Source organism: Doryrhamphus excisus, linkage group LG23 (assembly GCF_037039965.1).
Source record: "Doryrhamphus excisus strain RoL-2023G ecotype Guam linkage group LG23, RoL_Dexc_Guam_v1.1, whole genome shotgun sequence".
NCBI classification, from domain to species: Eukaryota; Metazoa; Chordata; class Actinopteri; order Syngnathiformes; family Syngnathidae; genus Doryrhamphus; species Doryrhamphus excisus.
In genome coordinates, this window is record NC_136379.1 from 5,785,863 (window position 1) to 5,810,946 (window position 25,084).

Below are 25,084 nucleotides of genomic sequence, written 5' to 3' on the forward strand. Positions count from 1 at the left end.
ACAGTTAGTCCAAGCATCCACAATCCACTCACATATGATTATGGACCCAAATTACATTTTTTCCGGGTGTGCCAAAAAAAACAAAGACCACCTGTAGGCTCATACATTCTCTGCAGACTTTTTCTGCAGGAATATTTCAAAGTGTCCAACCAGATCAGACGCTGAGGGACATATTTTCCTGGTATCTGGGGATTGCAATGATAGCTTGTGATGTGTGAACCATTCCAACGTAATGGTTGGATGAATTTCATTCCTTGGCGCCCCAGCATCCACGGGCAATTTCGGGAAGAATCGCAATTTCCCGTTTTTTCCCCAGTGTTGCTGTGACTGTCGGGTTGAGTCAACAAAGACATGTGATCAGAGGGTGGCACTTGTGATTACTCACGCCCTCCAGTTGAAGTCGTTTACAGTAAATGGAGGTTGGAGCGCCCGCTGTCTCGCCGAGGTTCATCACCCTTCTCTGTTAAAATGTCATGCCCAGTCATCCGCGGACACATCCGGCGTTCCCAGCGCTCCCTGAGCTCTCCGCGCTCCTTATGTCAGAGTGTGCACACGGCACTTGTGGTCACGCAATCAAAGCCGATTTCTTTTGTGAGAAACAGCTAAATAATCCTTAAACGGAAGACATCAAGGCCGCTTTTGCTAGTTGGTATCCTGTCAGATCAGCATAACATCGAAAAATATAGGAAGTAACCAGAAGAATATCAAAGCATCCAATTCCAAGCGTGTCCCCTTAGTGTTGTTTGATGCTACCTTCTGTTTGGCTGCAGAAATGTAAAAATCAATGTATGTTGGCTCTTTGTGGGTTTCATCTGTTCAGCCCATGCACAATGTCAAACATTAATTTCACCATTTGATTTATAGTCAGCTTAAAACAAATTCAGATATGCAGTCGCTTGGCAGGTCATAAATAAAACATACCGACTATGACGGTCCCCAGCTGTACACATATAGTGCTTTAAAGAGTGCACCCTGCTATTAAAAACACATGCGCTTTGATGGAGTGAGGCTCGCACAGCCCGGGATACTTTTCTCAAGTTTGGCCTCCTGAGTTGACCCCCGCAGAAAAACAGCTGGCTATCTCAGGATAAATGATTAAATAACACTGCTGTTCTTGCCGTGCTACAACGATGCTACTTGCAGATGTTTATGCAGATGCAATCAGGCTTGAAGGATTATGTTAAAATGATGATTGGAGATCTGCAATGCAGCAGGGAAATTAGTCAGGCTTTGTGTTGAAGCCCCTTCAGGATGACCTTGTTTGATATCAGGTGCTTGCAGCTCATGATGACCAGCGTATTCTAAAATACATTGAGTCCTTGGTCCTCGAAGGACTGGGTGGTAAAAGAAAAATATTTTATTAAATATGGTTATACTAAATTAACTAACTGGGGTTCTAATGTCATACAATGACGTCCATTAAAGAAAAGAGAGCCTCCGGCTTCAGATTCAATGTCAGTTCTTACCTGCTCCAAGTAGGTGTAACTCCATATCTTTCCGTCAGCAAACACGCGGGACACCAGACGACCTTGTGTGTCATAGCCAAGCCTCTCGGTGGTAGGACCTCTCTGCAAGGTACTGATTTGCCCGCTGCTGGTTCGGCTCACGTTGACGGGCAGCAGCTTACTGCTGGGCACCCACAGCACGGGGTGTCCTGCCGTGTCATATATGATCTTTAAGAGGAACTTCCTGTGGTCGTCGTAAATCTTCTCTGTCCTCAGAGTGCGATCGTAATCCACCGATAGGATGTTCCTTCCATTCACCTGTGGGATGGTATAGTGTCAGAAATAAGAGGTAAACCTGAAGGTAAAGCCTAGACCGTCCCACAGGGCTCATTATCGGACACCAAGATAACTGTCCAGGGACTAAAAGATATGTTCCTAAAAGTGGAATCCCCAGTGACAAGCTTTCGTCTCCTTAAATGTACCACAACACTTTTTCTGACAATGTAATAGATGAGCAGAAAAGAACTAAAAGTACCCCACGTACCCTCAGCTTGCGTCCGAAAACAATCACTTTCCCTCGGGCTTGTTCTTTGCGAAAGCGCCACTCCACCAAGTTCTGCCCGCTCTCACCGGGCAAGCTCATGTTACGGCGGGCTACAGTGGGGTTGGCAGCCCCCGCCAGAATGTGGGGCTCCGTCTGGTAGTGGGTGTCCATCCCGTTGGCGTACGTGACTCTCAGTGAATTATCGAAGCCCACCTGGTAGCTGCTTTTGCACTGGTCTGTGGAGAATGAAGGAATAAGTAATTACGGCACACAACAAATGCTCCTGTGAGTTTCCTGAGATTGGTTGGGTTCCAATCACATTTTTTATAAAAGACAGACAAAAGAAATCAAGTTGTTCCCTGACAATCCTTGCAGTCTGGGAATTTAGACTAATGGAACAGCATGACAAGGGACTCAGGAGCTTAGTATCTTTCTTTATGTGTTACGTTTGGACCAGTCTAGATAGCTTTAACCCTCTACTTACCCAAGTCCACAAAGAAATCAACAATACTTGTCTTCCATTCACCTTTTGGTTGAGAATTCACCGTGAAGCCGTACTTAAGTGTCATCAGTGCTGGATATTTTGGTCCGTGGTCCACAGGGGTTCATGAATTCGTGCCTCACAGGTCCCCAAACTCAGCCCCAATCGGCAGTTCCTTATAGACTGAACTACTGCTGTCACTTGAGGTCTCGACTGGGAATTAAAGTCAAGACTAATATAAGTGAGGATAACACAACTCCACGATCGAACAACTTTGTCCTGGAATAAACCTGGCGCCTCCTGACCAACCAGCTCCAAAGTCCCTCAAACTAATGACAAATAACTTCCCGGCGTCGGACATTACCCTGGGAAAGAGTGTAGTAAGCATGGATGGTGGATGTGTTAGTGGTGATGCTGATCTCCTCCTCGGTCAGGGAGCTTTCGATGTCAACTGTTAAGGCGCTGTAGATGTCGGTGTACAGGTTGTTGACCATGCCGGTGGGGAAGGTGACGTTCATTAGGCGTCCTTCGCTGTCGTAGCTGTTTGGATGACAAAGCTGTGTATCAGGGCTTGTGGTAAAATGTCATAGTTTTTACTGGTCAAGGTGGAGGAACGACACAATAAAGAAATGCAAATGGGTGCTTAGGTTTAGCTATCAAAGTATTATTTCATCATTGCAAAATAATATATCTCACAGGATGATATGTTGGTTCGTAGTCGTCTGTACAATGCAGAGCCAAGGAGGTTAATTTTTTCAGCTCTATCGTTCACAACAATCAATGCAATAATGAACATTTGCGATTAAAATCTAAATGGGCTAAAGAAACTAGAGCAGTTGGCAGCAAAGTCTGATAACTTATTGTAAACGTTTCCTAAGCAGCGACATCGAAAACAGTAGAAACATCTTGATAGATGGTTGATCTTGTATCTGTGCCAACATTAGCACAGTAAATACGATGCGTTTAAGTAACTTTTGTGTAAACTTGCTTGTCAATAAGCAGCAGGCAATGCGTTTTTATTTTCATTGCTAAACAAACCTAATCTGCTCAACTTCAAGGTGCGTACATTTACATAATTAAATGAGTCTGCAGAAAGCTGCAGCTTTGTTTAATTTGTATCATGAACAGACTCCACAGGGAGAACATCCAAATGAATTTCAGCTAGAATGACATACGGGGATGTAAACATTTCTACAGACGGATCTCGCCGTTTGGACTTACTCATAGAACGTGGTCCAGCCGATCTCAGAGGTCTTGGTAGCCAGAAGACCGTTATTGCCGTGATAAGTTAGCAGCACCAGCTCTTGTCCCTGAGCAGTGAGAGTCCTGAGCCCGCCGTTGGTGCCCATGGTGAGCCAGATCACTTGGTTATCCGGGGCCACGATACGCACCGGCATTCGGTTTGAGTCTCGGCGTATTCGCAGGGTGTTCCCATTACTGTCCGTCACCGCTGTAATGTCGTTGTCCGTGCTGTAGCTGAAAGTGTATTTGAAGTCTCCGGTGAGTAGGCTGGCCGTGTGTTGGTGGGTTCCATTGCTGTCAAAGATGTACAGCTCCTGGGCATCGGGAGAGGCCACCTCGTATGTATTGGCAGAGGAACCTAAGGCTGGCCCATTTCTTGATATGGCCCGGATGCGAATGTTGCCCAAATCAGCCATGTAAAGCGTTCCATCTGGAGCGGCCACCAAAGAAGAAGGGGCATTGAGCCTTGCATCTTTGGCATAGCCGTCCCCCGCTTGGTAGCAGTCGCAGTTGGCATCATTCTTACAGTCGCAGTCGGAGGGGGCGCCGGCCAAATCTGTAATCTCCCCATCCACAGAAACCTTCCGGATCCTGCTCAGTTTTCTCTCATCCGTCTCGGCTATGTAGATAGCCCCGTGGTAGGAAACAGCGATGGAAACCGCCGATTCCAGGGGCGTCAGTTGGGCTCTTTGACCACCGGCCAGTCCGCGTTCCAGACTGGAGAGCGGGCAGTGAAGGGGCCGTCCCGCCGCAATGCTCACCTGACCATTGTCTGTGATGCGGAGGACTATGTTGTTGTCCAGAACATAGAGCGAGTTGTCCATCGGGCTCACTGCTAGGTCTGTGGGCCACTCCAAAATAACCTTAAATACACACAAGTAATACATATTATCAATCATTACCATAAATGTTCTTCATCATGAAGCTAAACCTGTGCTAGCTGCATTCAGTTTTTGCAGTTTACATTTCAAGGTGATACAAGCAATAATAGATTTTAAATTCAATTGTGACCTTAACTGACCCATTCTGCTCTATGTTAGGTGATTAATTAGGTAAACTAACAACACTAATTACACATCAATCTATAGTCAAACCATCAAAGCTGCATCGAGGCCAACAATCACAGTAAACCGTCAGTAATATGAGAGCGACGGTAATTAGGAATAGAACACAAATGTTTGCTCGTCCTCCTAAATGTGACATTAAAGCTGCCAGAATGTTGATGAACTGCGTCGCTAAGGGTGACTGATCGGTAATAATAAAACCAATAACAAAAAAATATGCATGCTACCTTTAAGTTAGCTGATAGCTGAACCTCACCGAGACTATTTTATTTTATTTTCTTCCATTTGGACGTACGACAAGTTCACGGTGGCACCAAAGCGTCTTTATGGACTCGCTGTAAAAAGACTGCATTAATTGGCAGACCGTGACAAGCACGAGTCTTTTGTCCGTGCGGTTTCTCGCTGTCTTTTCAAGCGCCCACACTCCCAAGTAAACACAAGCATAGATTGCTTTCTTGTCATCAGTCATTAAAGTGTTGGCTGTTGCCAGTAAACAACCTCTTGCTCCATTTCTATTAATGTTGCTCTATTACAGAATGGGACACATTTACTGTGTCTGACAAGTCTTCTTGTCAGTGTCATTTCTTTTTCACGCTTTGGAGGGCTTTGCTTGCTTTTGGCCAACACCGACTCCAAATTGTACATAGGTATGAATATTTTTTTAATCAATCAAACAAACAAAGAGATTTGAAGTTTTAACAAAATCATCACACAGCAACTTAACACTCAAATGTTATACCTCAGAAATTGTCCATAGGTATGAATGTGAGTGTGAATGGTTGTTTGTCTATATGTGCCCTGTGATTGGCTGGCAACCAGTCCAGGGTGTACCCTGCCTGGGATAGGCTCCAGCAAGCCTGCGGCCCTTGTGAATATAAGCGGTGGAAAATGAATGAATGAATATTGACTTCTACTTGACTTATATGTCTAATTGGCTATTTTATGCTACATGCAATTTTGCCATGTAATTTTGCAGGCGGTATTTTTTTATGTTTGCGGTATGAGGGATGCTGATGTCATCCATCCCACTGAAAAAGTTATGAAAGGCGTGTCGTTAAAAAGTGAATGAATGAATGAATGATAGACTTTATTTTTCTGTTCAAACTGTTCCCGCACTGAAACAACTCATTTACCTCCTGTTGTTTTATTTCTACAGCAGCCAATTAAAACTGAATTAATAGTGCACCTTCTAGTTGTGAAACCTCTTAATAGATAGATAATACACAGTAGAATAATATACAAATGAATGGAATGTATTGTTTATGCTTGCTGAACGATACAGTACAACTATGTTGTCAAGTGCAATATTCTACAAAATATTTTGGGGAAAAAAAACAATGTTGATTCGATTCATTTTGATCAAAAAACTTAATGCATTTCTTAATTTAAAGTGGGAGTCGATGTAGCAAGGTATGCATCTCCTGCAGGATCTGGTGGGGCACTGCCCCATTTCGCGCCAGTACAAGTAGACTAACGGCAAACAGTTTTCAAACCATTTTCATTTTGTACCATTTTTGTGAAGCAATAAATACTTAACCACCAAATGGACGGCCATGAAACTACAAACCTACGCAATTTAGACAAAAAAAAAAACAAAAAAAGCAGGCTAGCATACATGTGATACTGCAGCAGGTTTAACTCCCAACACTTTAACATTCACTTTCTGCAGGTCAGACCGATAGAAGAGCCAATGAATGCATTCATTTTTATGCAATAAAATCATTTTCTGGGTTTTATTTCCTGCAGTAGTCATCTATAAAGCAGTAAAAAAAATGAAGAGTGCAGAGAGCTGCAGTACTTCAGTGGAAGCGGCAAGGTATTGTAACGATATGACCTATTGTGTCGAGATAGCGAGCCACTTTAGAATCATCTCATTGAAAAAGAGTCTTTTTTTTTATATACTGGGGCTGCTTCATTATCATGGCCGCTGCCAGTGCCCTCAATCTCCTGCATTTCCAGTGGCACACCAAAGTCTAATTCTACTGCAGCCACATCAAAACAGAATCCTACCTGAGTAATTATTCTTCCCTGCGCGTCATCTGCCGTGACCTGAAAGCTCATCGCTACAACAAACACTTTACGTCTCCACTTCTTGCCTGCATCGAGTCCTCTTTCAAGCGCCTATTTTTTAGGCGCTATTTTCCCCGGAAAATGACTGCTCTTGTTTACTCAAGAAACAAACTAAAGAAAAAGCTTTTTCTTTGCCTTTTCTTCTTGGCCGAGTGATAACTGACTTCTTTTGTCATACTCTAATAATGCGGCTGCATGCGTTTCTGTCGGTGGAAGCCGTGTTTTAACGTTGTTGTTGTTACAGAACAGAAACTTTGCCTCCTGGTTTGAAAAAATAAACTTTACAAGCATGTGAGGGAATTAAAAACAACACATGAGGTTGTCAAAGATTGACAAATGGTATTAAATAAATATAAATATGGTAATAAATCTCAGATGCAATTCTTACACCGCATTTTTCACATGTTTTTTCATAGCTTGACATATATATAAATGAATACCGGCATAGAATTTTGCAGGATTTTAAACTTGAATTTATATTTACTATCATGAACTAAGGAGTGAACAGCTGCGGGACACCAAGGATCAAGAATTCAATGGATTCAGTGATGTGGAATGAGATCGGGAGCTCGGTGAAGTTATCTGTACTTTGATTTTTGGACTTGCTGGCTTGTTATGTTAATTTAGCCTATTCTGTGTGCTATTGTGTAGCTGAATAAATGTGTTCTAATGTGTTCCGTTAGCATACCTATTTGTGCAAGATTCAATGTGGTGAATACTTCCTGTTTCGTTATTATTTTAAGAACACGATATGCAACATTTTGAAGTCTGCAGACAGGGTTAAAAGGTCCCCACCTGATTGACATCCATGCTGTTGTCACAGGTCAGGGGGCGGGCCGACGTCAAGTCGTTGGAGCCCAGGAACGTGGAGATGATTCCGTTCTGGTCCACCTTGCGGATGGTAGTCCCGTCCACAAAATAAATCAGACCATTCTTGTCCACGGCGATGCCTTGATGACGATATTTAGAGAAGGAGAGGGGTGTGGGGGTTGGGTTGGAGGGGGGTGGGGGGGTGAGATGAGAGTAACACGGGTTGAAAGGGCACATATCTGCTTGCATGACTCAGTGGAGACAACACGATGGATACATGTGTCAAGCTTGCCTTCCCATTATTCAGGTCACTGCAAAAAGCACAGCCATCAATAATTCACTGGCTGCGTTTCTGCTTTTAAATAATTTCTTAGGCAGAAGTGGCAAAGGCTGTAGTCATGACGTATATACTGTATGTGCACTTGTCAGCCTCACTAAAAAGCAGCCCAGTCAGGGAGGAGATTTTTATTTTTTGGGGGTGTGGTGGTGGGGGGGTTGTTGTTAAGTGCTGGTGCATTTGGGTTTTTTTTTTTTTTTTTTAACAGCAGCGCTCATCACCAATCTGAACACCATTTGAGTAAAGAGCCAATGTGAATATGACGGCTTTGGACCATTTGAGGTTTGAAAGACGTGCAGTTGCCGTGGTTACGGCATCCGACTAAACGCTCTCTGTTGTAGCAAGTGTCGGCCGAGCCGGTGAGGACTTGCTGTGGCCATCAAGAGGCCATCAAGAAGCTGATGAACATGCTGTGCTTGGAGAATTGGTGCTCTTTTCCCACCAAATCATCTTGACTTTTAGTGGTATTTATCATGGGAAGGCTGGGGATCGAACAGAAACGCGTGTCTTATTTAAACGCATTAGAGGTCAGTTGAGGAAAAAGTCTCGTTTAGGGCATTTATCTCTGTCGGAAGTCCAAAATATTGGACTTTTGCTGACATTTTATACAGAACAGCACCAATACGGCAAATACATTCATGCCTTGCACCTCTGATTGTTCTGATCACTGGGGGCATATTAAACCCGCAAACGTAATAACTGCCCATAAACGTATTACAAATCCGCAGCTTTGAATGTAATAATCCCGCAAATGTAATAAATTTCCCATAAACATAATAAAATTTGCCTCCTGCAAACGTAATACAGTAAAGTCTCGTTATATCGATATCGGTTATAACGAATTACTACTTATTACGATACTATTTTCATTTCCCGGCAAATTTCTAGTCTTTTATGATATAATTAGTTCCGTTAGTACGATACCCGGTTATTATGATAATCCGGTTACTACGATGCCCTTTTCATCTCCCGCCAGCCAATTTGGTCTGCTTATATCGATACAAAAGCAGCTTAAATCAATCTTTGCGTAAGGATTTCAATACCAAAAAAGAACACGGCGAACGGCTGCTTCCAGTCAACTTTATTTTTCACACTTCCACCACCAGAGCGCAGCACACACACCGCCAAACACATGCCTGTATAGAATCTATACACACGAGAGAAACCACGAACGCAGTTGGTTCTTCTGTTGCAGGCATGTGTTTGGCCAGCTATGTGGGGCGGGTTGAGCATGACCTGTGAACCAGGAAGTGCGGGAATCGGTGTGTGTGCTGCGCTCTGGTGGTGGAAGTGTGAAAAATCAAGTTGACTGGAAGCAGCCGTTCGCCGTGTTCTTTTTTGGTATTGAAATCCTTAAGCAAAGATTGATTTAAGCTGCTCAATGTCGAGTGCATTATTGCCCACTTTTAATGCAGTTCGGCGCAGGATCGGATATATGGATAGTCCGGTTATATCGGTATTTTTTCCGACTCCCGAGAATATCGATATAACGAGACTTTACTGTACTGAATTTCCTGCAAAAGTAATAATTATTACATTTGTTAATTTTTGTATTTACGTTTATTTATTTATTTGTTTTGTTTTTACGTATTTGTTACATGTATATTTGCTAACATATATGTTAGCATGTTGGCCCCACAGTCGGGAGATCGGGAAGACCTGGTTTTGAATCTCCTCTTGGACATCTCTGTGTGGTTTTCTCCGTGTAATCCAGTTTCTGCCCACACTTACTTATTGAAAATAACTTGCGATACTTCAGTAGGATGAGACGTGATCCTAAAAGATGTAAGAATACTTTGGTGGAGCTCTAGCAGGACTTTTAAGTACGTGAGCGAGCCCACAGTGTCTTCCACCGCTGACTAAGGCTGGTCATCATATTAGATTAATTCGATTATTTTTCAGGATATTAACTCACTATATAAAATACTTTGTCAAGTGTCTTCAAATGCTGTATTCATTTTTTTTAAATATGCAACCCATAACATTGTTTTTATGGGTGCGCCCATTTTTCGCCGTTCACAGGGGTCCTGCTCCACCTATAATCGTTCGAGTCCATCACAGCTTTACTATTTCAGCTCAACCACTGTTGCTTTAACCTATAAATGGAATTGCAAGTTCTATTCTTTTCAGTAAAGTCTTTGAAGGTTTTTTACGTCAGGTTAACATTTTTGACTCAACCTGAGCCCCAACGAGATTGCCTCCTGCAAAAACATCGATGAGCGCACGGAGCCTCGCTGAGTCTTTGGCAGAGTTCACCCCCCTTATTTGATGGCGAAAGACTTTCAGACAGATGAACAGTGTCACATTTGGGCAGAGTTCATCAAATGTCTAAGAAGGAGAGAAACACACAAATATGCACACACACACAAATATGCACACACACAAGCCATCTGCTGTTTCTTCTCTGGTCTCAGCTTCCACCCACTCCATCATTAGAGTCTTTTGAGCCATCCTTGTCACCCGGCTGAAGCTCAAACTCTTGCTGTTGGCATTCAGAGCCGGCAGCGTTGAGAGCACAACAATCCATCTCTGGCTTTTCATCTCGTGGAATTTATAGAAAAGTGAGCAATTCTAGCTCAAATGGCCAAGTGCTCGTCAAGCGCCGACAACAGGTTGTACATAGCGGGGATCTACTTGTGCACGATGGCCAGCAGCTTGGTGACAAGTTTACTTTGAAAAGAGAAACACGATGCTCGCAGAGGAGGAGACTTTGTGTCTGCTTTGCACAAAATTAGCATTCTGAGTGTTAGGACTCAAGTGTGGTGCCCAAAATTATTCATAGCCAGGTGAAGTTTTGAGTGAAAGCAAATGTTCCTTGTTGCTTGAACTAGGAATCACACGAGAATTATTAAAAGACAGCACGACATTATATGTGATATAAGAAATATTAAGAGTTAAGAGACCAGTTGAGAACCCCTTCTTACCAGAATCCTCGCATCACTCGCAAACATAATAACTGCCCATAAACCACAAACGTAATACAAATCTGCAGCTTTGAATGTAATAATCCCACAAATGTAATAAATTTCCCACAAACGTAATAAAATGTAAATTATTACATTTGGTTGTGGGTGTACATGTGCATTTTAGTTACAGTATATTATTATATGTATGTGTGATTTTGTGTGCATATGGGGAAGAAATAATCAAAAGAAATAATAAAATATAATAATAGTAATAATAATTTTATTAAAACAATTGCAATTATCAAATTATGTTTAAAATAATTGTATACATAATAATAAAAATAAAATAAACTAATAATAATAAATAATTTAATAATTATTTAAAATTAATTAATTTAAAATAAATTATAATTTAATAATTAAAGATTCCTATAATGTATTCAAATGATACTCTTTGAATAATATTTTTTCCACAAAAAAAGAAAAAAAAGAATTATCTTGTTAAAATCCTCAAAATGACATCTACACCTTCTCCCTCATTAACAAACAACAAACACAACGATCATTATTTTGTCTCATATTACATTTGTGGGAAGTTATTACATTTACAGATTTTCACTTCCCCACATATGTAATCATTTCTAATTCTAATAATAATTCCTGCAAATGTAATAACTATTACATTACAAATTCAGTATTACGTTTGCAGTGGGTACATTTTATTACGTTTGTAGGAAATGTGTTACATTTGCGGGATTATTACATTCAAAGCTGCAGATTTGTATTACGTTTGTGGTTTATTACGTTTGTGGGACGTTATTACGTTGCCGGGTGTAACAATCTTCTAGAATACGTTTGGAGTTTTCCTGTTTATGTCCCTGTTGGTTGTGTCCCAACAGGGTTGTTATTGTTGTTAGTGTTGCCTGGCATGGCTTGTGAACGATCGTCCTGCAAACAATAGGCGGTTCGCATGCCTGGTGGCATAACAGCTTGTTAGTGATCACTTTGCTCGTGGAATGAGACAATCTTTGGGGGTGAAATGTTAGGACATTGTTGTAAGCAGACGGTGTTTGAGGAGGGCCTTTTCGAGCTTGACATGCAGTCATCCGCCGCTATGTTGTTTTTTTAAAAAAAAAATGAATAAGAACACAGTATTCTATATGCCTTGGAAAATCAGCCAGAATAAAAAATGGCTGGTACGGAGAGGAATGGCTAATAAAGCAGACTCAGATACTCACAGTCGTGCAGGGACAAACAACAAAAAGCAAAACCGAGGGTAAAAAGTAGTCTTAGGTGGTCCCAACAGGACTGGAGAAAGTTCAGGTGACAGCCTGGGCGAGGATAACAGACTCGATGAACCAGCACCGTCGCTACGACGACGCTGGGTTTATAAACACAATTAATTGTAATTGAAAACAGCTGCACCTAATTAAATTGGGTCAATGCACTTGCACAAAATGTGCATTGTGCAACGGTTTCAGACAGGTGGAGGAATTATCACTTCCTGTTCTGCAGAACATGACAATTCTTGGCATATATAAAGCATTGTAATCGAAATAACTAAAACTAGAACTACAATATAAATACATTGCATTGTAGTACACTAAATTGGTCACTAGGTGTCAGTAATATTTCGGTGAGACAGGCACTGGAGTCGTCACTAAGGTTCTCCAGGCAACACATTTACGGTGACACTGCTCAAGCAAGGTGCACGGTGGCCTAAGTGGTTAGCGCGCAGGCCTCACAGCTAGGAGACCCGGGTTCAATTCCACCCTCTCATCGTGCGTGGGTTTTCTACGTGTACTCCGGTGTCCTCCCACATTCCAAAAACATGCTAGGTCTCCAAATTGTCCATAGGTATGAATGTGAGTGTGAATGGTTGTTTGTCTGTATATGCCCTGTGTACGCTGCTCCTTGCCCGAAGAAGGCTGGGATAGGCTCCAGCACCCCCAGCGGTAGAAAATGAATGAATGAATGCTCAAGCGGGTGTTTTATTTATGTCTTAACTGGCTTATTTCCTCTTTTGTCTACTTCCGTAATCTCTGATCGTTCACCAGCCAAGTCGTGCCACAGTAAGAAGGTCTCCATTTTGACCTCTCCCAGGAGACACACCCACCAGGGCCAATCAGTCCTTCAGACTGAGTCAGACAGACTCAGTCAAGTCCGGCTGCGGATTTGACCGAGAAGCTACAAAGATGTATCCTCAAAACGGGATTACGATACCTTTGGGTCCAGTGAGAGAAGCCTCAGGAGCTTTGCCTCCATCCCCACAGTGGTTCTCGTCAAAGGGCAGGCAGTGGTCCCCGGTTCCGGCCACCACCTCGGCGTTGGCCTGCAAGTCCTTGGTACCAGCAAGGGTTTTAGGCCGGTAGATCCGTCGTGAGTTTGTGTCCGACACGTACAGTTGTCCGGTGACTGGGTCGGTGGCTAGGTAGTAGCGGTGCGCTGGATTGTTGCTGAGTTCAAGAGAGGAACTTCATTAATTGTAACACTTGTTTTGAGTAACTTTGCGTAAATTAACACAGACCTCATCTGAGAGTTTAATTTTCATACTCCAGACTAACAATCAAATGAATTAATCAGTTAAAATCAAAACATTTACATAATTTATTCATAACCGCGTCTGAAAACTGAATGAAGAAATGTCTGAAGTTAGTTTAAAGTTATTTTTCATAACGCACATGAATGATAAATTGAATATAGATTATTTTTGGCAGTCCTAACAAACATAATCAACTTTTCAATAATTACCAGCAGCATTCTCGTATTTTGGGATAATGAGCCAAAGGGGGAAATATGTGTTCTATCTTTGTGTTTGTGGTTATAAAAAGGACAGATGGAAAACTGCGAGCAGAAAATAAGGTTTCTGTGCACCCGGCGGTTCCAAACATGATATATGGACAAAAGCACTGGGACAGCCGCTCATGGAGTGATGGACATGGACATGTCTATGCTTTGTTGTAGTTCATCCCAAAGAACAGAAAAGCCTCTCTAAAATATCCCAAAACAAGAATAAGAATTGAGATTCAGGTCTCTAGTCTACCCCATGATTGATAGGTGGATTGACTAAAAGCTGTGACCCAATACTTGTGTCCATACATGTGGAGTCATGGTGGATGGTGCAGCAGCCTTAAAAGCAATGGAGGTGGACGACATGACGGTGAAATAAAAGCATCTGTGGGACGTCTTTGTGTGTGATGGAGAACTGCACTCATTAAAACTGAGTCATTATGTCTTACACTATAAAAAGCTCAGCACGTGCCCCCCTTTTTTTATACAGTCAGCCTGCGGGGGGGTGGACATGATCAATGCAACACCTGTATGAGGACACGCGCAGCCGACACAGCAGCCAGTCGGTATGACCCGAGTCAAGCTTCTCATGCCTAAGAACAACGGCTGATCAAAAGGTGAGTGGCAAGAGTTTGGTGGTCTTCCCAATGTGAAAGTACGGAGATAAACTTTTTGTCAGAGGGGTGCTTTCATAACAAACATTCATCCTCCGATGAGTGTTTATTGACTGACTTGTCAAATTCATGCTATTTTTTTCCCGATGCTTGAATGCAATATGAACATCCTAACAGAACGTCCACTAATTGGCGTCAAAACATGTCTCCGGTTTAACGTCCGTATCAGCCCAAATATACTTCATTATTTACTTATTTTTGGTCTGAAACAAAGTAATCTTTATCCCCCCTGAGCAGTATTATTATTATGACAGTACTGTATTTATTGTGAAGGGTATTGGTGTAGTCAGTGTACAGCTGGTACAGATTTACTATTCACTGAAAATGACTGCGGCTGCACGGCGGTCGAGTGGTTAGCGCGCAGACCTCACAGCTAGGAGACCAGGGTTCAATTCCACCCTCGGCCATCTCTGTGTGGAGTTTGCATGTTCTTCCCGTGCATGCGTGGGTTTTCTCCGGTTTCCTCCCACATTCCAAAAACATGCTAGGTTAATTAGCGACTCCAAATTGTCCATAGGTATGAATGTGAGTGTGAATGGTTGTTTGTCTATATGTGCCCTGTGATTGGCTGGCCACCAGTCCAGGGTGTACCCCACCTCTCGCCCGAAGACAGCTGGGATAGGCTCCAGCATCCAGCATGAAAATGACTGATCACACAGCCATTACCGTCTAAGTAGCTGTAATAGTATTGCAATAGTATCTGTAATAGTATCTGTTGTACACTATCGTCTAAAGTGGTGCTTCTTAAATAGTGGAAAAGGAGACCCCTGGAATGAGGGGACGTGAGAGGCGTGGGGGGGGGGGGGGTTACTATACGACTAAAATATCTTGAAGGTTGGCAGTTATGCTCATGCTTCATTGATGCTGGTGCCAGCAAGTCATACAGTGGTTTGTACAGACAAATAAATATGTATCTACTTCTCAATTTTGTAGTACAGGGGTGTCCAAAGTGTGCCTCCCCCATTTTTTTAAGCCATAACACTGAGAAAATGTGTCAAAGGAAAAAGTTGAAATAGGTGGAGAAATTCCATTTTCTTTTAATATAAAAACGGTTTTGCATCCTTGATCATCCTTGATTTTTCAGTATGTGCTCTGTGGAGAAAGTTGGACGCACCTCTTGTAGTTTTTCAAATTGGGGTGTGTGTGGGGAAGAAAAAAATTATGTTCCCTGGCGCAGCATGACAGAACATTACTGAGAGTCACTGGTCTAAAGCATATTCAGGTTTTCTTTCCATGGCGTTGTCCCTTTAATAATGCTTGCTTTTGCTACTATTTGGGGCTAAAAGCACTTTAACTATGGCTGTGCTGTGAATATACTGTTTTACCTTATAGAACGAAAACATTCTGGCGGTGAAATCGGTGCGTTTTTAGCACATTTCCATCAGTCACCTCGCAAATAAGGCGATGCCCCCCCCCCCCATTCCACCCCTCCATCAACTGTAATTAGACCCTAATTGGCCTGCTCTAATTACATGTGGTAATCACTGCTGCTAAAGGAAGGCGACTGTAAAAAGCACAGCTTATTTATGTGAAGATGATGGTGACGAGGTTGATGATGGTGATAATGAGATGGAGAAGGTCCAGGCAGCATGCACTACGGAGATATCTTCCACACCTACCTGTGTCTAAAGTCTTTATTTCTACAAAAAAGAGCAACAGAAGACAAAAAGTCAAGATGCTTTCTATGTATTTGTTTTTCCCTTTAAATAAAAGTCCGAGTCAATAAGTCATCATGCCGAGAACCAAAGCTGGAGGAAAAAGTGGGAACTTGAAGAAAGAACACCGTCAATGGAGGTAGAAGGGATGACAAAGTAGAGAAACGGGAAACATGTTCCTGTCTCCATGAAGTTCCTTCACCTGTTGCTCAGGAAGGGCAGAAAATATTAGAAACAAGAGTGTCTTCGTCAAACTCAGGCTACTAAGCATTATGGAAGAATATAGAGGTCGCCGGACCTGAGGCTCAGAGCTAACTTTTTGCTGTTTTCCATGTCACTCAAGGGCTGGATGCTACTTGGGACTGGAATGGTGAAACCGTCTCAAACTTTTAAAATCTACAGTACTGCAAAATGTACTTGCATGCTAACTTTGCCGACTAGGGTAACCTCACTCCATATTTGTTGGAAAAAAATATATAGTGTGCTCTACATTGGTAAAGCGTTCAAAGACATATCGCCAGTTAGAAAGGCTCCACTTGTTGATTCAGCAACAATTAAATTGTGTTGTCAATGATGACAAATGACGTGGCATTCCCAGAGGTTTTGGAAATCCTTCAATTTACGGGAATCTGACTTTTGAGCTTATGTAACAGGCATACTCATACGTACTTAAGGAATTTAGCAAAACATGTTCTGAAAAAGCAACTAAACTACTTATACAAGCTCAGGTCAAGTTGACATCATCTTTACTGCAACTAGGGTATAATCCACCCTTTTTTGGGGGGGGTCCCCAAACCCCCCAAAAACCTCCAAAACTTGCTTGAGGAGGTTTGCTTAATATGCAGTAAAACCGTATGGAATATAACTCAACTACAAGGACGATGCGGGTATCAACTCTTACGCACTATTATACATGCAAAATAATACTGCTTGATACTAACTGAAAACCCACAAGGTATGCTGGACAAGTCCAAGACAAGTACACTTACCTAGCATACCTTGCATGTTATGCAAATCACCAAACTTACTCTCTGTTTCCTCTTGATTTCCATTCTTACTGCAGCCCGTTTAGGCAGCAAATAAGCAACCACTCCCTCTGGTGGTTGATGCTGAGTAATAAAACCCACCACCGACGAAACATAAGTGATCAAACACAAATCTTAACAGCCAAACATCAATAAATGGATTCATCAGACCTGTCCTTGCAGCTCTGGACAGCACCTAGCCGCATATAGATGTATCCAGACACAAGATAGTGTTTGGACTTTGAGGCATGCATTTTGATGGCAAAAGTCACAGCAAAGTCACTTTTTACATGTGTTTTTTTAAACGTGAACACCAGCAGCATCAGCAATTACAACTTCAGCAACATAAGTCCTCATTCACTTCTCCCCCAAGCAGTTAAAAACACTTGGAGGTGTTATAAACCCCGGGACTGCTCTGGGAACGCATCCTGCTTGCTATTTATAAACAGACATTATTTCTCTGCAGGTACATGCACAGCTTGGTGAAACATTCTTCAATTACATCTCAGGCAGGTGTTAGATTTTGCTTTAGGGTGACGTGAACGCCTTAAAGGTAAGCATGTGATGGGGTCTGATGGTCTGGGCTCTGTTGCTAGCATTTGATCATGTTGGCCATTTACATATCTGAATGAGGCTATAAATGTAATCATCGTGTGCCAGGTTGAAAGCAGCCAATTGGCCAAATCTGAATCAGTGCTCAGATAAGCCAAGTTGGCACGAGGGCAGCTTCATCCCAATTACACGGCGAAGACAGGATGTCCTTCCTAATTATGGAGACGGATAAGGAAAAGATTTGACATTATCACCATGCGGGGGGTCTGCGACGAAAGACACCTTCTACAACTTCATTATTGCACGCATAACATTTGTGCAGCCACAAAAACATTTGCAATAAATATCTTACCTCAACTCCATGATACTGGTGACATTGCCCGACGGGTAAATGCGTCGGATGTAGTTGAAGTCTCCCACGTAGAGACTCCCGTCGATGCCCCACGCCAAGGCCACGGGCGCCAACAGCTTGTTGCCCTGTGCTTGGCCGTTGCAGCTCGGGCAGGAGATGCTGCGGCGGCGACCGTTGCCCATGACTGTGGAGATGACAGGCGGCTGCAGGGAGATGAACTGGTTCTCACCACTGCCTTTGTAAAGAATGCCTGGAAAGAACACAACAGGTGTGAACGGCAACTGAACCTGATCACCGGTTTGGGAGAAATCCCCAGTTGAGAGTTTGATGAGCAGATCAATGCAACTGTCATGCATAAAAGTGGTATTGATCTTCCAATCATGCCATTTTGCAACAGTCGCTGCTACTACAAGATTTTATTCTGCTTATTAATTCTCACGTATCCGAATCTGTCATGTTAAAGATCGGAGAACAAATAGGACAAATTATCATCCTTCAATATTGTGCTTACTTTAAGGTTCAATTACATATTGAGCTTAATTAGATACATATTTCACACAGTTAATAAAAGTTTAAACAAGATACAGTAGTGTGAAAACGTTTTTACCCCCTTCCTGTTTTGAGGAATTGAGTATCTCTCTGAAAGAGTGATTGTCCCCCCCCCGAATCCTGAGCTACAACAACTGCATCAAGCATTTACGATAACCTGGTCCACTCATCTTTGCAGAATTGTTGTCATTCAGCCACAATGGAGGCTTTTCCATCATGAAGCGCCTTTTTAAGGTCATGCCACAGCATCCCAACGGGATTCAAACCAGCACTTTGACTAGCCCACTCCATAGTCATCCGTGTTTTGGATCATTGTCCTGCTGCAGAACCCAAGTTGGTTTCAGCTGGAGGTCGCAAACAGATGGCTGGACATTTTTGGTAGACAGCAAAACAGCCCCAGACCATCACACTACCACCACTATATTTTACTGTTGGTATGATGTTCTTTTTCTGAACTGCGGCATTAATTTTACACCAGATGTTATGGTACACAGACTTTCTAAAAAGTTCAGACCATATAGTGAAGGTCTTGGGGAAATTGAGACAAGCCTTAGTGTTCTTTTGTTCAGCTGAGGTTGAACTCAGGTGTGATAAACCACAGTTATGTTATGTTTAACAGGGGGGCAATCACTTTTTCACATTGGACCATGTAGGTTTGGATTGTTTTTCTACCTTAATAATAAATGTTACATTGAAAAGTAGCATTTTCTTTGTTCAGTTGTGTTATCATTCACTGAAATTAAAAATTTCTGATGATCTGAGACATTTAAGTGTGAGAAACATGCAAAAAAAAAAGATTTCCCACCACTATATAGTACTACTACAGTGCAGTTGCTGGCGAACTCACTCGTTTAGAGCTTTGTGTTAATAACGCCAAGGTCAAAGCCCCACATGGACCATTAAGTTTACTGCTTTTCATTGATCTGCAACACTGACGTTAAAGTTGTGGAATAGCGGTGATGCACAGGCTAATGCCGAGTACGACACGCTTTAAATCCAAACAAGTGGCAACCACATAAATCGTGAGAAATGTTACTGCGGTGAATACTGGGAGAGTGCAGTAAAATACGTGGGAAGGATCAAGACAAGGTGAAGGCCTGTATGATATCATTCGTAAAAATGTTCAGTAGTTGAGGACAATTGTATAAATACATGAACAAGATAGTTTTAGGAGCTAGGTAGTTAGTTTTAACCAAGGTACAGTATCATTAAGCTCACTCTAAACTGCTACCAATCTGAGTTATTCATCTATTTCGGGGAGGGCATGTCAAGGGGTCCCACTGGAACACCTAATTGCCCCTGATGACCTTTTAACAAGCCGGTACGCTATCGAGTCATGACTGGATTAATGACACAACAGTAGGAAGTCATTTACCAGGAACAACAAGCTGATCATTGATACTATGGTCAATAAGCGCCTTTGGGGATGATGGTGGTTACGTGATTACGGTTAGTAGCAAGTAAAATCAACTCACGTTTATATGCGAAAACATGCTTAATGTTATTTTATGTCCAAACAGAAGAACAACAAACATACAGCATTGTGTACAAGTAGTTGCAAGGTTTATAGTGTGTCTTTATAGTGTGTGATGAAGAAGTCAGCTCAAGTTAAAGGGAACCTATTATGCTCATTTTATGACCCTTTGTATTGAGTTGTGACTCTATAGAGCAGCTCCACACAATAACCCGCAAAGAAACCTTTTAAGATTCAGCAGAATCTGCACCTATTCCAGATGTATTTCCTTTGAGTTGTGCTTCCTGCCAAAACAAGAGTGACTCTGGGAACACTGAGTGGAGGTAGGATTGCAAGGTTTATAGTGTGTGATGAAGAAGTCAGCTCAATTTAAAGGGAACCTATTTTGCTCATTTTACAACCCTTTATATTGAGTTGTGGACTCCTGTAGAGCAGCTCCACACAATAACCCGCACATATTTTTTTTTAGATTCAGCAGAATCTGCACCTATTCCAGATGTATTTCCCTTGATTTGTGCTTCCTGCCAAAACAATAGTGACTCTGGGAACACTGAGTGGAGGTAGGATTGTAAGGTTTATAGTGTGTCTTTATAGTGTGTGATGAAGAAGTCAGTTCAAGTTAAAGGGAACCTATTATGCTCATTTTACGACCCTTTGTATTGAGTTGGGACTCTATAGAGCAGCTCCACACAATAACGCACACAGAATTATGTTTTAGATTCAGCAGAATCTGCACCTATTCCAGATGTATTTCCTTTCATTTGTGCTTCTTGCCAAAACACTTAATCTAATTTAATTTATTCCACCCACGGCCTGCCTCCAGGCATGCTTACTCCGCTGTGATTCGTCACACGCCCAAAGTGCTTCCGAACTATGAACCATATAAGGAAGTCCGCCCCTCTGTGGCATCACATGGGGCAGTTTTACCACACCTTTTGAGCCATCCCAACTTCCAAATACGGAAACTTTGGCATCATTTAACACGAGAATACTGGCTATTTCAGTATTTGTCCATTGAAGGGTGCTATAAATGTATTTTATCTATGATTTCAATGTTTTTTTTAAACATTTTGTAAGGTAAAAATTGCGGAATTTGCACATTTCCTGATCCGATATGGGTCGGAAAACTGAAATAAGGCTGAGGGCCACAAATGAGCCCCTGACTGGTCTTTGACCGCCACTAGTAGTCATGTACACACTCTACATCTTTATCTTTGTTTTGTTCACTGCTAATTAGCCACAGGTACGTTAATAAGTTGTTCAAATCCTATTCCTGGTGTCGCCATCACTACCACGACAATGGTGTCCATAGCAACATCGCATCTCTGCAGTAAAATTGAAGGCAGTTCATTTGCTCACCTTTTTACATTTTACTGCAATCTCATTACAATGTTTATCCAGCACTAGTGTTTAATTCCTCTCTGGTCACCTTCAAAGTTCATCAAGTATGTCATTCCGAGGCGGCGGTGACCTCAGCTAAGTTTGATCCAACTTTTGTGAGATTGCGATCAAAGTGCACGGAGTGATTAGATGTGCACACAAACAAGCTCTCATCCCAAATGCAATTATGAGGCTGCTTCAGTGGGTTCCTTCAACATTCCCCACAGGTATATTTGATGCAAAGTGATGCTCTTTTAACTTCCCAGGAAGCTTGTTTTTTCCTCAAGTCACTGCACGGCAAACCCCCCACCCCCCACTAATAACACTTTACTTGACCAAGTTTGGTGATTCATTAAAGATTTTAACGAGAGGAAGATACAACTGGACTTCTTAATATAGTGGGACTCTCTTCAAAGGAGCAAACACACTTGAAAGGGAAAAGAATCACAGTTTGACTCGCCACTGTCCTCATTAGCGACTCCACTGGAGGACACCGTCACATCAGACCATATTTTCCCAGCATCACCATGCTTGGTGTATGCAAGGCCAAGCGGTGTGTCCTTTCCCTGATTAGTTAATTACATCGATTTAATTGATTGGAGGGCACATTCAAATTAAAGGCAGGGGCTGCGGCAGGACAATCGGACCGATCCGTCTTTTGTCTCCGGGAGAATTTGGCGTGAGTGTCTAACAAAGACAAATAGGTCCGGGGGATGGTGTTATATGCGAGGAGGCGGCATCAAATGCACGACCTTGGGACTTTAATTGAACTGTGATCAGCGCGTCCGCTTATTGAACGAAGAGCGGCGTAATGAAACGCTCGGCGAGCTGAACCGGGGGACATATGTCTGGAATTTTAATTTCTCTTGGTGTAACGGCGTATTAACACCCCCGACAAAGACCTTTTCCGAGGCGGAATTTAGCATGTTGGGCAGGGATTAGCTGCAAGCGCTTCGTCGGTTTGGCTGACACTCAGAGAAGAGATAAAAACAGGCTGAGGTCACTTTGGCAAGCCGCCATTGTCCTCTTTATTTACACATCTATCATTCTTTATAATACCCACAAGTCCAACTGCTAGAGAGGGCAATGGAATGGATTCAACACACTAAAACTGCACGCCGCTGCCTCCGTGTAATACATACACCCCCTTAACTTTTAACTGTCATTGTTAGCGCAGATTAAAGTTGCGTTGTGTCTTCCCCTCAAGGACACTTGGTCACGACACATTATGCTTGATGTCGACTGTGCGCGTGGGGGGGAATGGTGGGGGTGGGGTATTTCAAACTTGTATGACATCTCAAGCTTCAGGCTGATGACAGGGACGCCGCCCACAGATGCCTTCTTAAAAAAACGTCTTTAAGCATATATTTATAAAACCAACACACCGCTGCTGGAGTTTGGATTGAAGAAAACTTCCTGCAGAAGCAGCCAAAGTGTTTGTGCGAGACAGGCGGGGAGGCGGCGGAGCTCCCTGGATAGTTCCGGGGGAGCCTTTCAGTCTGAGTGTGGCAGCCGATGTACCGACAATGGAGACTGTGATTAATAATAACAACACGAGTGTGGAGGTGCGTTTTCTGTTTGGATGGGAGGCCTTGTTTTTCTTGGCAGGCTAAATAAAAAATGAAGAACGGTTTGTTGCTTCAAATGAAGCTCCCAAATGTATTTTTTTAATTAATCAATCGGGGGCGGGTTCATGTACTTGAAGGGACTGGCTCTAGATTATATTTTTTTAACCAAAAAATAGAAGACCACCACTACCAAGGCTTAAAAGAACATTCATTCATTGATGCTTATTCTCACGAGGGTCGCGGGGGTGCTGGAGCCTATCCCAGCTGTCTTCAAACGAGAGGCGGGGTACACCCTGGACTGGTCGCCAGCCAATCACAGGGCACATATAAACAAACAACCATTCACACTCACATTCATACCTATGGACAATTTGGAGTCGCTAATTAACCTAGCATGTTTTTGGAATGTGGGAGGAAACCGGAGTCCCAGAGGGTGGAATTGAACTCAGGTCTTCTATCTGTGAGGCATGCGCTAACCACTTACTACCATGCAGCCGCTTAAAAGACCAACAAACAACCATTCACACTATCCTATCCCAGCTGTCTTTGGGCGAGAGGCGGGGTACACCCTGGACTGGTGGCCAGCCAATCAGAGGGCACATACGTATAGACAAACAACCATTCACACTCACATTCATACCTATGGACAATTTGGAGTCGCTAATTAACCTAGCATGTTTTTGGAATGTGGGAGGAAACCCACAGGGAGAACATGCAAAGGGAGGAATCGAACTTGGGTCTTCTAGCTGTGAGGCCTGCATGCTAACCACTCGTTCTCCGTGCAGCCTTCTTCAAAACTCAAGAAGCCAATAACTAACCACTTCCACATGGCATGGGAGGAGACTTTTTTTCCACTCAAACATGTCAAACATGCCATGGCTGACTTGAAAATGCTTAACTTAAGCCAGCCAATCACAGGGCACATATAGGCAAACAACCATTCACACTCACATTCATACCTATGGACAATTTGGAGTCGCTAATTAACCTAGCATGTTTTTGGAATGTGGAAGGAAACAGGAGTACCCGAGGGTGGACTTAAATTCGGGTCTCCCAGCTGTGAGGCATGCGCGCAAACCACTCGTCCACCGTGCAGCCGCTTAAAAGAACAGTTGTACAATAAATATATATAATTTCACAATTAAAAAACGGCATAAAAACTGCCATCAATTTTCATTTGCAGCAGCTTGAGTAAAATAACGAAAAACTGAATTTACTAAACCAACTTCAGTTTAAAGGGCAGTATCAATCAGTTCCTACACTTGGGGCCCCCCACCCGTATTATGTCCTCTCTGTTCTCTCTGTGGACTGCAGTATGTTTTGCCCCACCACTGTGCTTTGGGCCAAAAAGTGCTCAGGTCCAATTTCGGTAGCATGTTTAATAGGTAACGGTACCGTATGGGGCTGGGGAGCGTCACCCTGTAGGAAGATTTGCTCAACCTTCTCTTTGATTCCGGTGGAGTCGTTAGTGAAGGAAGCCACTCCTTTGATAAGAGGCTAATTTGAGTCATGTCGTATATAAAAAAATGCTTTCATTCCGACATCACAGCCTCCCAGATGATTAATGGTACAAGCCAAAAGGGAGGGGACAAGCCTCTGCACCTGATAGACTAACTAACTAGAGCGCCCTCAGCAATGTCACCTTGGTGACACCACGAGAGGGACGGGCGTGCGGTGCAGGTGGAGCGGGTGTGGGTCTTAATTGCACCATGTCCTTCTCCGTTCTCCTTTGGTGCTTTTGACACACCAACCTGTGCTTCCACTGATTTGTAACCATGCCGACCAAAAGGCCTCTTAGCGGGCATGGTGATATGGACAGTAAGCATCAGATGCAATTAGGGCCTTATGATTTCCTATGAATGGATGTATCATGGATGCAATTGCGGATAAAAACGCCAATAAAAACTGAATCCAGTGATGAACACGGAATATGGCGGAAATTCGGATATCTTACAATAATTCATTCAATTGGCTGCATGGCGGTCGAGTGGTTAGCACGCAGACCTCACAGCTAGGAGACCCAAGTTCAATCCCATCCTTGGCCATCTCTGTGTGGAGTTTGCATGTTCTCCCCGTGCATGCGTGGGTTTTCTCCGGGTACTCCGGTTTCCTCCCACATTCCAAAAACATGCTAGGTTAATTAGCGACTCCAAATTGATGAGAATT

At 42.8% G+C, this 25,084-nt stretch overlaps 1 protein-coding gene and 1 long non-coding RNA gene across 4 annotated transcripts in view; one reads left to right on the forward strand and one right to left on the reverse strand.

Moving 5' to 3' along the window:
- The window catches only part of LOC131107832 (uncharacterized), a 204,444-nt gene that overhangs the window by 95,785 nt on the left and 83,575 nt on the right, over positions 1-25,084 (forward strand). Inside the window, exon 4 of the long non-coding RNA XR_009120347.2 lies at positions 14,180-14,306. This is a non-coding gene — a long non-coding RNA (uncharacterized LOC131107832). The remainder of the gene's footprint in view (positions 1-14,179; positions 14,307-25,084) is intronic.
- The window catches only part of LOC131107771 (teneurin-3), a 224,286-nt gene that overhangs the window by 5,838 nt on the left and 193,364 nt on the right, over positions 1-25,084 (reverse strand). For all 3 annotated transcript variants that reach the window (XM_058058074.2, XM_058058067.2, XM_058058100.2), the window contains 8 exons: positions 17,948-18,197; positions 15,983-16,003; positions 13,123-13,355; positions 7,642-7,796; positions 3,692-4,575; positions 2,835-3,010; positions 1,990-2,225; positions 1,467-1,763 (listed from right to left, as the gene is read on the reverse strand). In XM_058058074.2, coding sequence (XP_057914057.2) covers positions 1,467-1,763; positions 1,990-2,225; positions 2,835-3,010; positions 3,692-4,575; positions 7,642-7,796; positions 13,123-13,355; positions 15,983-16,003; positions 17,948-18,197 — 2,252 coding nt within the window. The remainder of the gene's footprint in view (positions 1-1,466; positions 1,764-1,989; positions 2,226-2,834; positions 3,011-3,691; positions 4,576-7,641; positions 7,797-13,122; positions 13,356-15,982; positions 16,004-17,947; positions 18,198-25,084) is intronic.